This window comes from Odocoileus virginianus, chromosome 9 (assembly GCF_023699985.2).
Source record: "Odocoileus virginianus isolate 20LAN1187 ecotype Illinois chromosome 9, Ovbor_1.2, whole genome shotgun sequence".
Taxonomy (NCBI): Eukaryota; Metazoa; Chordata; class Mammalia; order Artiodactyla; family Cervidae; genus Odocoileus; species Odocoileus virginianus.
In genome coordinates, this window is record NC_069682.1 from 68,547,903 (window position 1) to 68,563,895 (window position 15,993).

General features: G+C 40.6%; 1 protein-coding gene across 1 annotated transcript in view; it reads left to right on the plus strand.

The window, feature by feature from the left end:
* STK4 (serine/threonine kinase 4) overlaps positions 1 to 15,993 on the plus strand; it is an 89,632-nt gene continuing 73,639 nt past the window's right edge. The window contains exons 1-4 of the mRNA XM_020911481.2: positions 1 to 108; positions 5,589 to 5,669; positions 12,503 to 12,631; positions 15,466 to 15,580. Coding sequence (XP_020767140.1) covers positions 74 to 108; positions 5,589 to 5,669; positions 12,503 to 12,631; positions 15,466 to 15,580 — 360 coding nt within the window. The 5' untranslated portion in view covers positions 1 to 73. The remainder of the gene's footprint in view (positions 109 to 5,588; positions 5,670 to 12,502; positions 12,632 to 15,465; positions 15,581 to 15,993) is intronic.

Here is a 15,993-nt window from a genome sequence, read left to right on the forward strand (position 1 = left end):
TGCTGGGCGGGATCGAGGAGGTCCCGGGGGAGGATGGAGCAGTGAACGGGTCTGGGCGGCTGCCGGCAGCGCCATGGAGACGGTGCAGCTTAGGAACCCGCCGCGCCGGTGAGGGGCCGCTGGCTAAGAAGAAGGGGGTGGAGGGAGGGAAAGACGGGGACCGGCGGAGGGGAGACCCGGGCGTGCGAGCCCCCTTGGAGGGGACGGACCTGCGGGGCGAGGTGATCCGGCTGAAGGGGCACCTGCTGAATGGGGGAACCTCCGGCCGGTGGGGGTCCGGCCCCGGGGGATAAACGTGGGGCTGGTTAGAGAGATCGCTTGCCGAGGCGGACATCCTGGCGGAAGGTGGGGGACAGATGGGGAGGGCAGCCGCTGGGGGACTGGAGACAAGTTAGGGAGAGCACCTGCTTAGGGCGGGGGCCGCTGGGTGAAGCCTGTCCTAGAAGGGACTCACTGAGATAGGGAGGATGCTTAAGCCAAGTGAGGACCTACGAGGGGGGTCTGGCTAAGGGGTGGGTCGGGAACTAGCAGACAGGAGAGCTGGGCAGACTTTCTAAGGGAGGGAGTCCCACCAGAGGTGCAGTGGGGAGGGTCCGTTGAGGGGAGAAACTTTGCTGCCTGAGGCCGAAGGTGTGCCGTGCCAGGTGGACGGTCTAGTAAGGGAGGCTTCGTGCAGGGCAGCGATTTAGATGTTTTTGGTAGTGTCTCCTCTCTAGATGATGGCATCTTTCCTCTCTGATATCCAGGATCTTCCTAATCTTCCTCACTCCCGCACTGGGAGGTAGATAGAGAAATAAGAGACTGTTTTCAAGATGGGCAAATTGAGGCCCAGAAGAGTTGAGAGACAATCCTGTGTGTTTCCTTTTTTTTTTTTTTTTTTGCTCTAGGTCTGGCTCACTGGACTCAGCCACACTGTGCCCTTTTTTCAGGTCTCTATTGTTTTGTATCAGCTCCAAATCCTACTGCTCCCTGGAACTGTTTTAAGTCAAGATCGGGGGAGTGGCCTATCCCAGATAGTCTGACCTCCTGAGTTGGTTGCAGTTCTTTCAGTGATTTACTCTGTGGATCCCTGGGGTTTTTCAATCACTCTGCCACATCTGGAGAAAATGGAGAGTACTGCTTGAGGTGCCATGAAGTTTGCTTCAATTTCATAGAGCCCTCTGACTTCCTGTAGCAGAATGAACTCTAAAGTAGGAAGTGTTCAGTGTGTGGGAGTGCGGGGCAGTGGAGAGGTGAAGGGAAGGGTTCCACAGCTGGGCCTGTGCCCTTGGCTTTGTTTGAAGTGCACAAACACTGCAGAAGGCAAATAGCTGGTTGGGACAGACTTGTAAGTCACCCTACTGTAGTGTGCTGAGTCTGAAATAAAATGATTATTGCATCCATCTAGCACTTAACTGGGTGCCAGACATTATTCTCAGTGCTTTCCATGTCTCTCATTGAACCTTATGGATTTGCTGATATTTGACCATTTTTGATGTATAAAAATACTAGTTTCATATGATTCACCTTCACTGTTGACTCGTTTGACCATCACAGCAGTCTTCTCACCTGTATCTCTGTTTTACAGGTGATGAAACTGAGGCCCAGAGAGGTTAGCAATTGGCCAGAAGTTGCAGTTACTAAGTGACAGAGCTGGGATTTTAATCCAGGCAGTCTGGTCCAAAGTCCATGCTCTAGCTGTATCACTCTGATTCCTCTCTGGGAGTACACTTGTTTCACAGGGCCTTGTGTGTATTAGCAGGTATTTGCTGTTGCACCATAGATCCAATTATAAATGGACACTGGTTATATTTCCTTCTGAAATATGTTCGTTCTCTCCTGGACGCGCTGGTTTAATTGAAGAGAGGATTAGGAATCTGAGTTTTGTTTCTGCTTTTACTTATGCTGTATAATCTTGGGCAAAAAAGTAAACCTTTTTGGTTTTTGACACACTCATTCCTGTGCCTTTTGGATTAAAAACAATTTTTTTTAATGTGCAAGAGAAAAGTGTTGCAGGGTTGAATTTTTTTTTTGTATTTGAATTTATTTTAACTGGAGGATAATGACAATGTTGTGATGGTTTCTGCCGTACATCAGTATGAATTGGCCACAGGTACCCATGTGTCCCCTCCATCCTGATACCCTCTCCTACCTCCCTCTCCGCCCTGTCCCCTCAGGCCGTCACAGAGCACGAGCTTTGGGTGCCTTGCTTCATCCGTTCTGTGTTTCACATATGGTATTGTATATGTTTCGATGACGCTCTTTTCTGAAATCATCCCATCCTCCGCAGGGTTGAATTCTTGAATGACAGGTGCTTTCCTGCTCATCATAGCTAGTGAACTGCCTTTCAGCCAGTTAACTTTATTACCAGTGATATTAGTTTGTTGGGACTGCCACGTTGATCTCACAGATGGCATGAGTTAACAGAAATTTATTTTCTCACAGCTCTGGAGGCTAGAGGTCCGGGGTCTGGGCATCAGCAGGGTTGTTTCTTTCGAGGCCTCACTTCCTGGCTTGCAGATGGCTGCCTCCTTCCCGTGTCTTCACACGGTCCTCCCTCTGTACCTATGTCCTCATCTTCTCTTATGAAGACACCAGTCGTGTTGGATGAGGGCCCACCCATATGACCTCATTTTTACCTTAATTAGCTCTTTAAAGGCCCCATCTCTAAATACAGTCACATTCTGAAGTATTGAGCATTAAGACTTTAACCTGAGTTTGAGGAATTGGGGTGGGCACGTAAATTTTATTTTCATTGAAAAGCTCCATCCATTTATCTTACATATTTTTTGTATCCCATAATGAATTCTGTGTGGAAAGAGAATAGGTATATATAAATAAAATGGACCTTACAAAAGTTCTAAGATGGGAGAAAGAGGTTTAGGAGCTAGCCAGACCAGTGAGTTATGACTTCATGAACATCCTTATTTGTGTTTGGAAAGGTACTGGTGTCTTTTCAGAGATTCAGATGGCATGTGTTTCCAATAAGGGAAAACGATCCCAAGGTAGGAAACGCTCTTTGTGTTCCTGAGTTTGATATTTGCGTGTGACTAAGAGAATGGTGATGGTGAAGAGCCCACCCGCCAGTGCAGGAGTCGGATTTGATCCCTGGGTCAGGAAGACCCCCTGGAGAAGGAAATGGCAACCCACTCCAGTATTCTTGCCTGGGGAATCCCGGGGACAGAGGAGCCTGGCGGGCTACAGTCCATGGGTCACAAAACAGTTTGTCGTGACTTAGCGACTAAACAACAACCAACAACAAGAGAATAACGATAAGGTTGACAGGTTGCATAGGAGTTTTATGTTTTTTCACTTTCTGTTTATTTTTTAGAAGTTTATGATTTTAAGAAGTGAGTTGCCATTAGATACAAATACCATGGTGGAGTGTGTAGAGTGCATTTCTGGGATGCTGACCATCCATGCAGCTGACTTAGGAGTGGAACATCCCCTGGTATCCGGTCCTTGGGGGCTGCGTTGGCTTGGCCTGTTCAGTTATGAGCAAGCACTGAAGCTACCTAGGACCTGGGGAAGTACAGTCGAAAGGGCTGAATCATCAGAGTTGGGCGGTTTGCTTAGAGTGCTTCTTCCGTGAAGACTCATGTAGAAAACATCATTGAGTCCCTTGTCAAAAGTTTTTCCATAGAGTTGTTATTTGTTGATAGCACAGTAGTACTTTCTCGGGGCGAACTTCTTTTTAATTTTGAAAGCTCATGAAGAGTACTGAGAAAGGTTTATGATTCTCATCATTGCATTCATTAGTCCATTTAGCAAATGTTCTTATAGACCACCTCTAGGTTCAGGCACCAGAGATGATAAGATCCTTTAAGCCCAAACCAAACAAAACCCCACCTAGACTGTTTTAAAGGAGCATCTGAACACTCATATAAAGTTTGTCTGTCAGAATATTATCAGAGGCCTGCAGCTGTCTCATGGCAGTGGCGGTTTCCTTTGTTATGCCGTGTTTCTAATAGTTGAAATAGTGAGTTTTGCTCTTTATAAACCACAAAGCCACCACTTCAAAGGGACACATTGATCTTTCTTTACATAAACTGTTTATAAAACTTTATACTTGAGAAAAGAGGTATTGTGTCCATTGTTTATATAGTTATAAATCAATGCTTTACCCACTCCTGCCCCCCCAATCCCCATTGTGAGATGTTCATTCTGATTTCTGGGTTCATAGAAATTTCACTTCTGACATTGAAGTTTCAGTTCAACCCTTTTTGTTTTGAACCTGGGAGTTTTTGTGATGTCATTGGAATTTAATTTTTAGGACCTTTTGATTTTCAAAGGTCAGTGTGGTTGTTTCTTTGGTTAATTTTCAAGTCATGGCAATTATTGACCTAGAGCAGTTCTCCCTTTCTCTAGTCTTTGATATTTTATAAAGTCCTGTTGAGATTGTCTTCTTGAAATCAGCGTTTACTGGAAGATACATTTGATGTGTTCAGGTATGTGGGGGTTTTTTGGCTTCTCTTACCATTTTACCATTTTCTCTAGGAAGGTACACATTTGTGTGCGTGTGTATTTTAGTTCATCTTTCCTTGTAAAAGCTGGTATTGTCCAGCTAGTTTAAACATTTTTCTTTACAAAGAAATTTCCAGGGGACTGCTTCCATATTTCACCACTTCCTGAGCTCTCCTTTCTTTGTTGTCCTTTGTAGTTTCAGGAAACCATGGTGTAGAACTTACACATGCACGCACACAAGTGCTCCTTAGCAGACAGCTCATCTAAGACTGTTAACAATTTTCACAGTCCTCAGTTAAAAAAAAACCCTATGCTTAATATATAACCTCTATGTTGATCATGGTTTGTCATAGAAAAATCTGAATTATCTGGAAGTTGTGTGCAAAATCTTTGATTTTGGGGAATAGTCAGCTACACAGTCACCCCAGGAGAGTCTTGGTGAGACTATTTGAAACTTCCAGCTGTCTGGTTATTTTTTCACTTTTAATCACATCTAAGCATGTGCTCTCCACTTTCTGTTTCTGTGATACCTTATAGAATCCATGTGTTTCAACAAAAATAAGTGCCAAAATCTTGCTAATGGAGAGCAAGATTCTTCTCCATCTTCCTTGACCTCCAGTCTAAGACTATGTTTCAGTTCATTACCAAGCTTGCATTAAGCATCTTTTCTGAACAGAGTTATGCCATCTTAGTTGACGGAATCTCAAGATTTAAACGGATTCTAGCTAATGCTTAAATCTACTCTACTGCATTTCAGCTACACAAGAACTCGTTTTCTGTCTAGATGCTCCAGTGATGGGAATCTAGGGACTTCTTAATTGCAGCCTAAACCACTTCAGAGCAGCTTTTATTGTTAGAAAATTCTTACACCTGTGGAACTGAAGTCAGCCTTATGATAGCTCTTTATCCTCCGGTAAAGAGGGTTTTTGCTCATGAAGGTGACCCGGACACAAGTAACATTTCCACAGACCAGCCCTTCAGCTTCCCTTAAAGGTCTCTTAGCTTGCCTTTATTGGCATTTACCAGCATAGGCTTTGTAGAGAAATTCCTCAGATGCTAATTGTAAAATAAATAATGTGTTTTGTGTTCTCGCAAGTTGCTGGTAAGTACAATGTTATTTTATGCTTAAATTTCTTCATTCACAGGCAGCTGAAAAAGTTGGATGAAGATAGTTTAACTAAACAACCAGAAGAAGTGTTTGATGTCTTAGAGAAACTTGGAGAAGGGTGAGTGCCCAGAAAAATATAGGTGGACTGCTGCTAAGTCGCTTCAGTCGTGTCCGACTCTGTGCGACCCCGTAGACGGCAGCCCACCAGGCTCCGCCGTCCCTGGGATTCTCCAGGCAAGGACACTGGAGTGGGTTGCCATTTCCTTCTCCGGTGCGTGAAAGTGAAGTCACTCAGTTGCTCAGTCGTGTCCGACTCTTAGCAACCGCATGGACTGCAGCCCATCAGGCTCCTCCATCCATGGGATTTTCCAGGCAAGAGTACTGGAGTGGGGTGCCATTGCCTTCTCCATAGGTGGACTAGTAGATCTCAAGTCTTTTTCCTGCCCCAACACCAGCAAAATATGAACCTTTCTCATGCAATAATTTGTAAAGCTAAGGAAAAGAAAGGGAAATATTGCATATCAGCCTTGCTGTGGGTGGGGTGGGAGGTAAATTTACAGCTTGAAATGCCCTTTCTCTCATCCCCCAATCACTCAATAGACAGAGTTAGTGATTGCTGGTCTTTTCAGTACCATGGACATCTGTTGTTTTCTCTCATAAAATCTGTGGTATGCATGATTACATCTATTCAACAGATAATACTAATTAGTTTATACTTTGTTCAAGAAATTTTATTAATCAGACATACTTTAATTTTCTGTTTGTAGCCTCTGAGAGATATGCAATAACTTGTTTCTTTCTTTCTTTTTTTTTTTTTTTTAAATAAAAAAGGAATCCAGCATTTTAGTTAGTCACTTTGGGAAATACAGAAAATAAATCAAGGACTGTCACTACCTTTACAACTTCCTAAGAGATCTAGGATCCCAGGTTGGGAACTGCAGGACTTCTTGAAACACAGATTTGTGAATGAGTTTATAGAGTACAAGTAGTATGATATTTGGTAATAGATAGTGACCATCATTGGCTTTCATGATACAACAAAGATCACATCATAATTTTTTATACTTTTGATATTTGTATATTTATTTCTTTTTCTGTAATGACCAAGACATTAAAATATCAGATACCCTTTCAAAGTTTTTGTTGTTCATTTTTGAATAGGTAATCAAGTCACATGATTCAAGATTTGAAAGGCATAAAAAATGGCCTGAAAAAATTCTGCCTCTTATCTCTCTCAGCTACCCAGAAGCAACCAGTATAGCATTTTTTTATGTATTTTTCAGAGGTAGTTTATACATCAATAAGCATGTAAATGTGTGGGTGTGTGTTTGTGTATTATGTAAAATCTCTTGGAAGTAATTCTGGTTCAAGAGAAGACCTGAAATGTTAATTTATAAAAATGTCTATTGTCTAATTAGTGTTTGTTCTTTACAATCAGCTTTTATATATCATAAGTTTAATTTGGAGTCAGTGTTATTTATGCCTAATATAGATAACAAATGCTAAACCCAATCCTGGATTACATGGAATAGGATTTCATGGATTACCTCCTTGTGAAAAATATTAGTCATCATCTTTTAGAAAGTTGGAAAAATACTCTTGGAATCAAGCAGGAAATCAAGCAGAGAAGGGAAGTAAAAGATGACATCTGTGCTACTAAAAGACAAGTACATGGTGAATCTGAAACTACAAGTTGACTTGGCATCCTTAAAGGTATGGGGAAAGAAAATCCAATCCCTCTATGTCTTTTGCCTGCCATTTTCAACTCTAGCATGATATCCTCTGTAGTTTCCTCCATGTAGTGAGTGCAAGGCCCTTAATCTAACCGTGCTCACAGGTTATACTTAAAATAAGATCAAGAGTGGTAGGCATAATTGACTAGGTATGTAACTGACTTGTTTTATTTATTTATTTATTTTTGACTTGTTTTATTTTTAATGAAAGTGTGTTACAGTAGTAAGAACATAGACTCTGAAGGTTGATGAACATCTTGAAGCTTCACAAGCCTCAGCTATGAAGTGAAGATATTAACATCTCCCTCATAGGATTACATTGAGTATTACATGAGATAATGAGACTAAAGTACGTAGTACAGTGTCTGTCATCTAGTAAGGGCACAGTAAATGGCAGCTATTATTTTATTTTTAAATATATCAATCGAAGCACTTTTCAGATCTTATCTTGCCCAAACAAAGTTAAATCTTAAGTCTTAAAGTATATTTAGATGTTCTTGAAGGGAGCTCTGTTTGGGTGGATTGGGTTTGAGGAGTTTCAAAAGAAAACTACAGATAGAGAGTGATCGGAAATATAAGGAGAAACTAAGCTAATTATGATTGTTTTAAATTACATTTTAGATCTGTGGATGTCTTCTTTAAGGACCTTGGAAATGTCCCTGTAAATCTATCACGAGAAAGAAAATAAACAAAGCTTCACATCTTCGCATGTTGTCATCATATTGTTGTTTTAAATGTTACCACAAGTGCTTGCATTTCTGTCATCCTGACTGAATGAGCCTGAACAAGCTTCATTTAATCAGCAGAATCCTGAAGGAAGACCTGAACTGCACTTCCTTCCTGAACACAAAAGACCATGCCATGGTTCTGGAAAATGAATGGGCTGTGAACTCGCATGGATTTGGGCCTTGTGTAGTGAGCCCTGGCTAAAGGATTGTGTCGGATTCCCAAGACTGCTGCCATTCTGTGTTTGAAGGAAATCGTGGCTCTGTGGCAGAGCAGGGCCACAGCTCCAAACCAGAATGGATGGACAGCCCTGGAAAGTGTTTTGATTAGAGCTCTCACCTTTCTTCCTTCTATTATATTTAAAGTTTTACCCATTGACTCATTTACGTTTTTAATCAGGGGAGAAGAGCAAAAACATTTTGCCCATGGTTTTGTAATCAGTGAGTGATGTGGTTAAGACTGATTGATACCTGGTTAATTTGGCCTCAGATACTGTGTAATTTCTAATTCTCTGCATTGACCCTTGCCTTGCAGAACTTGTGTGAAGCACCTCCTTTGTAGTAGTATTTGTTTTGTTCTCTGCCAGTTAAAATTCATTGAGTCACTGTAGGTTTTTTTTGTAGAGAGTCAGGTCTTGGACTTACCTTCAGCAAGTGGTTCTTGCTGAAGCCTTCTAAATTGTACTCTTAAGTGCAGTCTGGAATTGTGAATCTTAATTATTCATATGAGCTCTTGGAGTTTTCTTGGCTGTCAAGATAGCATAGCGAGGTGTGGAGGGTTTTCTAGTCAAGATTTCTCAGTAAGTGCATGCAGGAACCTCTCTTTTCCATTTCAAATATACAAGAATAATGAATGAAAATTAGTTTTTAAAATATAAGGATACATAGCCAGCTATAGACCAGGGATAGAAAAGATAGCTGTCATAGTAATAGGAGGGAAAAGCATTTCATGTTGTTGTCGGGAGATTGGGCTTCCTTCAGGAAGTTTTTGTATCAGTTGCCTGTGGCCTGGGGAAAAAGAGGGACTAGTCTGACTATAGGAACTGGGCCTGGAGTGTATTTAGGTATGGTGTCTTGAGGGCTGAAAACCCTAAATCCTAGTGCAAGATCTAGTTTAAATTGTACAGCCTAGATGACTGAGCTGAGGAAATCATGAAACCATCATGATGTCATGAAATGCTCAAGAACAGTGAGCACTGTATAGAAAAGAATCATTCAAAGTAAAACCCATACGAGGAAATCCAGTGCCATTAAATAATCAACAGACGTAACAAATAGGAAATTCCCACCCAAGGAAATAGAAATAATGGAGCAATCTGAAATGGAATTTCATGTTTGTTTACAATTTTCAAAAAGATAAAAGGAGGGAATACAATCCTTAAAAGACAAACACAAAATTATTAACATGAACAGCCCCGTGAAAAAGAAACAGTTGAAGGGCTTGACAATGAAAACTATAATAATTGAAGTTCTAATACCCAATAAATTGCAAAAGCTGTCAACTGGATAAACTGAAAAGAGAATTTGTGACTTGAAAGCTCGAAATGAGATTGATCACAAAATGCAAGACAGAAATGCAGTGTTGGAAACTAGGGAGACAGCATGGATTGACAAGATCCACTATAGGTCCAATAGGAACTCTAGAAGACAGTTGGAAGAGACAGGAAATAAGTAATACTAGGAAATTTCCAGACTTGAAGAAAGACATATGCCTTCACACTGAAGAAGTTTATGAAGTGCGAATAAATCGACTGCTAGTTATAGTAAAATTATAGATTGTGAAGGATAAAGAGGAAGTCTTAAGAACTACAGCAGAGATTGCCCAAGATTACCCATGAAAAATGATAACCTGGTAACAGTTGACTTCTCTACAACAATAGAAGCTGATAAACTATAGTACAAGTGCTGAGAGAAAGCTATTGTCAAAGAAGAATTCTATATCCAGTAAAATTCTTTCCAAAGTGAAGATGAAATAAAGAACTTTACACATATGGGACCTAGGGCAGTGGTCCCCAACAGTTTTGGCACCAGGGACCAGTTTCATATAAGACATTTTTTCCAGGGACCGGGAGTGAGGGGAATGGTTTTAGAATGATTCAAGCATATTGCATTTATTATTGCCTTTGCTTCTAACCTGTGGCAATCTCAGGCTATTCTGCCTTGACTTTAGGTTAGGATGTGTGCTCCCATGAGAATCTAATGCCACTGCTGGTCTGACAAGGAAGCAGAGCTCAGGTGGCAATGCGCGAGGTGGGGAGCGGCTGCAAATCCAGATGAAGCTTCACTCGCTCAGTTGCCCTCCACCACTCACCTCCTGCTGTGCAGTCTGCTTCCTAACAGGGAGTTGGGGACCCTTGACCTAGGGTATCAAGAGTAAATTTGGATGAAAGTTACAGACTCCCCAGTTAACAGTGGCTAACCAGTAAGGGCATTTAAATAACGAGCAGAAAAGTCTGGGGTTGAAAGATTCCAGAATGGCTAAGTGTTTGATAATGATTTAGCATTTGTGTAAGTCACAGTCTCAAGATGGCCACTTTAGAAGCAGGTGAAAATGGGCCACCTTATAAGCTGCTTTTTTTTTTTAATCAGGGAAGAAAGTCTTTCCCAGGGACCCTTCAGAAGAATTCCTCTCAAATTTCACTGGTCTGTACTAGGTCTTAGACTTACTGCTAGTTCAGTCACTGGCAGAAAGGGATCAGAATCTTGGGACTGGCTTGGACCACCAGGCTTTATCCCCTGGGACCAAGCATTTGGTCACAAAGATTTGGTCACAAATCTTGGGGTTATCCTATCAAGGAAGATAAGGCAAGGCATGTTTCCTATGGATCTTAGTTCCCTGACTGGGGATTGAACCTGCAGCCCCGGCATTGGAAGACACAGTCATAACCACTGGCCCACCAAGGAAGTCCCCCTTGCTTTTTTTCATTATACTTTTGTGGTTACTCTCAACTGGCTAATACCCTCATTTTTCTTGATTGGAGGGACCAGAGTAAGGTAGCAGTTTTCTTGTTTTGTTTTTTGGTAATAGTTTCTTTTGTGCATAAGATATATGATGGCAGATTTTTCTAGTGGGCAAGGAAGAAGAGGCAGTGGTTGGATCTTCCACACATGGACAGTGGTTGTCTTTCCCTTGCAAAAAATAAGTTTTAGGCAACATTTAAATATCATTATATTAGTTTTGCCAATAAGAGAGTCTGATGGAATGGAAATTTTTTATGTGCTTTGCATAGACTTAAAAAAAAAATTTTGTGTGACTTTCACATTGAAACAATCCTTGAGTAGCATTTTGTTAGCTAGAGCACTCAGCTACTTTGATGTATTAGGTGCACTGTTATTTTGATCTTTTTTTTCACCAAGGGAGTTTGAAGAAACAGGTGTGTTTGGGAACTATGAAAGACAATTTGCTCATTATTTCACTGACAGCCACCCAGGATTTAAGCGAAAATATAATCTATGTAAGATAATGATAATGATACCTCATTTAACAATTGCAATTCTCTTGTAATGTTGTCATCTTACAGGTGAGAAAATTGAGGTACAAGGTTAATAATATGTCTGATATATACTGTAATACTGTAATAATATTGATAAGTAGTGGTGGTAGGACTCCAGTCTTGGGTCTTTAGATTCTAAATGTATTGCTTTTGCTGCGGCTGCTAAGTCATCGCATCAGTCGTGTCCGACTCTGTGTGACCCCATGGACTGCAGCCTACCAGGCACCTCTGTCCATGGGATTTTCCAGGCAAAAGTACTGGAGTGGGTTGCCATTGCCTTCTCCTGTATTGCTCTTATAGCCCCCAAATTGAAAGGCTACCTAACCTTTTATTTATCTTGATAATAAACTCTTAAGGGAAGATGAAGCAAAAGATAAAAAGAATTAAAGAGAAGTAAAAATTTCCTAATATTTTAAATATTATTGCAAGTAAGAGGAGCAAGGACTAAAGACAGCAAGGACTAAAAGACCTTGTGATGCTAGAATGAGTGCAAGAAAAGGAAGACCCCCCCCCTTTTTTTTTGCCCTAATACAAATGTAGAGAGAATATAGGCTTTGTGTTCTGACACACCTGGATTCATATCCTGGACTGACTGCTTATTTATCACTTAATGTAACCTTGGGCAAGTCGTGTAACTTCTCTGAACCTTTTCTCATTTGCCTGTAATAATGACCCCTTCATGGCTTTTCTGTAAGGGTGAACCTCAGAGTATGCTGCTTCCAGCAGACGTGGTAGCTACTGCCCTTATGACTGTTACTTCATACTTATACATTCAGTAAACTTTAAATTTAAGTTTATAAGATAGAAGTTCTCTTAAGGACAGTTTTTCCCCAAAGTATCAATACTTTAGCTATCTGAGTTTTGCAAGTGTAGCTAAGTATATATGTCTCGGGCGCCTGGGGATGTAAATTAGAATGGTGAGTTGTTTGAATTTTAATTACTTTTTAATCTCTTGGCTTGTTTTGACTTTGTACGTATCCTTGTCCCCCCCAATTACAGATCCTATGGCAGTGTGTACAAAGCTATCCATAAAGAGACCGGTCAGATTGTTGCTATTAAGCAAGTTCCTGTGGAATCAGACCTGCAGGAGATAATCAAAGAAATCTCTATCATGCAGCAATGTGACAGGTAAAGGCTTATGGTGTTGCTCTGGAGATAATAACAGTTTTGAATTTGCTGTGATTATTTAGAGTTTGATTCCTAAAATTGCATCGACTTAGATATTTTGCAAAAGGGAGAGTTAAGTGGACTTACTACATGTTTCTTTTCAGAAAAAAAATGATGAAAAAGTTTGTGTGTTTCAGCAGCTAAAGTTTCGGAGTTTCTATTTCTGCGTTGTTTTGTTTTGTTTCAGTTTAGCTCTTTTCAAAACTAGGAAGAAGAGGCAAAGAGGCAGAAGGTGGTGCTGGCTAGACTTTTTTTTTTTTGATAATGATCTCTCTTACTTCCTACTGAGAAAACATTTCTGCAGACAACTCAGAAGAGATAGTTCAAATGCTTTTACTTCCAGAAACCTTAGAGCAGCAAACGGTCCTATAAAAAGAGAACACTTATTTATATATTACTGTTCTGTTCCTTCCTTCACAAGTTTAAGAAACTATTCCAACTGAGAGTAGTTAAGTGTTTATTTTTGAGGAACTAAGATTTGTCAAATGCTGCAAGCAGGAAGTTGGGCCACAGGCGACCGCAGAAATGCACGTGGTTTGCCCCGAATTTCCATGACAACATGGTGGGGTCACTTCAGGGGAGCAGGCTTCCTCAGTTCAGACTGAGAAACACAAACTGAGGGGCTGGGGCAGCTCTTGGGAGTTGAGAATGAGATAGTCGTGCAGCCCAAGGCTGTCTTTGTACTTCTGAAGCTCTTTGGGTCAGCAGATCAGCTCAGTCTCTCCTCTTGGTAAAGCTTAAGATAGATGGGGCTACCTGCTAGGCATTTTGCCCAGGAGCCCTTCAGTCTTGTAGACTTGTGAATGCAATCACTTCTGTTCTCCCCACCTTTTTTTTTTTTTTTTTCCTTTTCAGGAATAAATTTGTTAAAGATTTTTTTATATGGACTATGTTTTTGAAGTGTTAGTTCCTCAGTTGTGTCTGACTCTTTGCAACCCCGTGGACTGTAGCCCGCCAGGCTCCTCTGTCCATGGAATTCTCCAGGCAAGAATACTGGAGTGGGTTTCCATTTCCTTCTCCAGGGCATCTTCCTGATCCAGGAATCAAACCCAGGTCTCACACAGTCCAGCCAGATTCTTTATCATCTGAACCACCAGGAAAGCCCTCGACCATGTTTATAAAATCTGTATTGAATTTGTTACAGTATTGCTTCTGTTTTATGTTTTGGTGCTTTGGCCATGAGGCATGTTCCCCGTGGATCTTAGTTCCCTGACTAGGGATTGAACCTGCATCCCCTGCATTGGAAGACACAATCTTAACCACTGGACCACCAAGGAAGTCCCCTTTTCTTTTTTTCATGATACTTTTGTGGTTACTCTCAACTGGCTAAAACCATCCTTTTTCTTGTTTGGAGGGACCAGAGTAAGGTAGCAGTTGTTTTGTTTTGTTTTTGATAGCAGTTTCTTTTGTCTTATGCATAAGATACATGATGGCACCTCTTTCCAGTGGGCAGGTTGGACTTTGTCACTTTTGATAGGCTGTGTAAGAGCCGTGTTTCAAACAGTGTGCACATGTCTCTAAAGAGAGATTTCAAAGAGCCTACTCTATACTAAGCATCATAAGTAGTACAGAGAAATTCAGGGCAGCATGCTTGTCCTCTTGGAGTTTGCAGATTGTAATTGGACAGCCCAGGCTTATATATGCACGGAAAAATCTAGTTGATGATGCATGATTGTATAGGATATATTCCAGTAGTAAATACCTGACAGTAATTGCCTTATGGAGACAATAATTACTATAGAAATTCAGAGATGGGATTGCAGATGTGGTACTATGTATCTTAAGAGATTTATTCATCCATTTCTCCATTAATATTCATTTTGCGTGTGTGTGTGTGTGTGTGTGTTTTCCTGATATCCTGTCATTTTGTTTAATTTGTTTGTTTGTTTAATTTGTTTCCCAAGGATGAAGGGGCATTTGAAATTTTGAGAGTTAATGCAACTGAGTTGGTTTTAGCCTGTGCCATTACCATATTGCGCAATATAACTTAGCCCTGATAATGATCTAGCTCGTTAAAGCTGGTAGCTTCAGAAGATGCATTCTTTTTTTTTCTTCAAATTATTTCATTTTAAAGGGATTTTGACTTTTTCCTGAAATCTTTCTTCAAGACTTTATATTTCAGGTCTAATTCTGAATATTTTTCCCTTATAATAGATTGTAGTGTAGTTTTATTTTTCCTTATTATAAAGTATATGTAACTTCTTGGAAAAATGCAAATCAGAAAGGAAAACCACGTTTCCCTTTGGAGAGATAATCATTGTTAAATACTCCCTGGTATACATGTCCTTCTGTAAGTCTTGGAGTTTTACTGTGCTCACTATTATGTAACCTGCCTTTTTTGTTTGTGTTTTGGTAAACAGAATCTTCTTATCAAGTATTCTTCTATTACATTTTCCATGGATTCATGGTTATTCCATTATACGGATATATCATTATTTCTTAAATAAACTCCCTAATGTCAGACATTTAGATGCTTTCTAAATTTTCACTTTTTTAAGCAGTTCTGTGACTATGGTAACTATTTCTTTTTGAAATCTGTGATTCTTTTCTTAGGGTGAGTTGCAGACTTAGAAATGCTGGGTTAAGGGACCCACACAGTTTTTGCACTGCTGTTATTTATTGACCTCCAGAAATCAATACAATTTTAATTTGTTATCAAGAGGGTGCCCATTTTAACCTTGAATACGAATAATTGATCTTTTGAACTGAAAAATGGATTTTCATGTATTTTACAGCATGAATTCATAGGGATGTTTGAAGGTTGTTCCACTAATTAGTATTGTTTCTCTCCCTAGCCCTCATGTAGTCAAATATTATGGCAGTTACTTTAAGAACACAGACTTGTGGATCGTGATGGAGTACTGTGGGGCTGGTTCTGTATCTGATATCATTCGATTACGAAATAAAACGGTAAGTTTACCTTCTGGAATCGTGCAGCTGCGCTGGTCTCTCACACTATCTTCTTTTCTCTGCTCAGTATTCATGTACACTCTCCTACTAATGTATCTAGACAGATGACTGTTTCATCTTCCCCTTTCCATGGTTCTTTCCCCTCTCTGCTTTTTGTTGTCTACTAAATGTGGCAGTTTTGATACCAACCAACCTAGTCCAGTGAAATGCGTTACTTATTTCTAACTGGGGAAAATGACTATCAGATCTTAGTTAGGTCAGGAGTTCTTTCTTGTGTTTTGGCCGTGCCAGGTCTCCGTTGCTGTGCTGGCTTTTCTCTAGTTGCAGCTGGTGGGGGCTCCTTTCTAGTTGCAGTGCACGAGCTTGTCGTTGCGGTGGCTTTTCTTGCTGCGGAGCACGGGCTCTAAGACGCG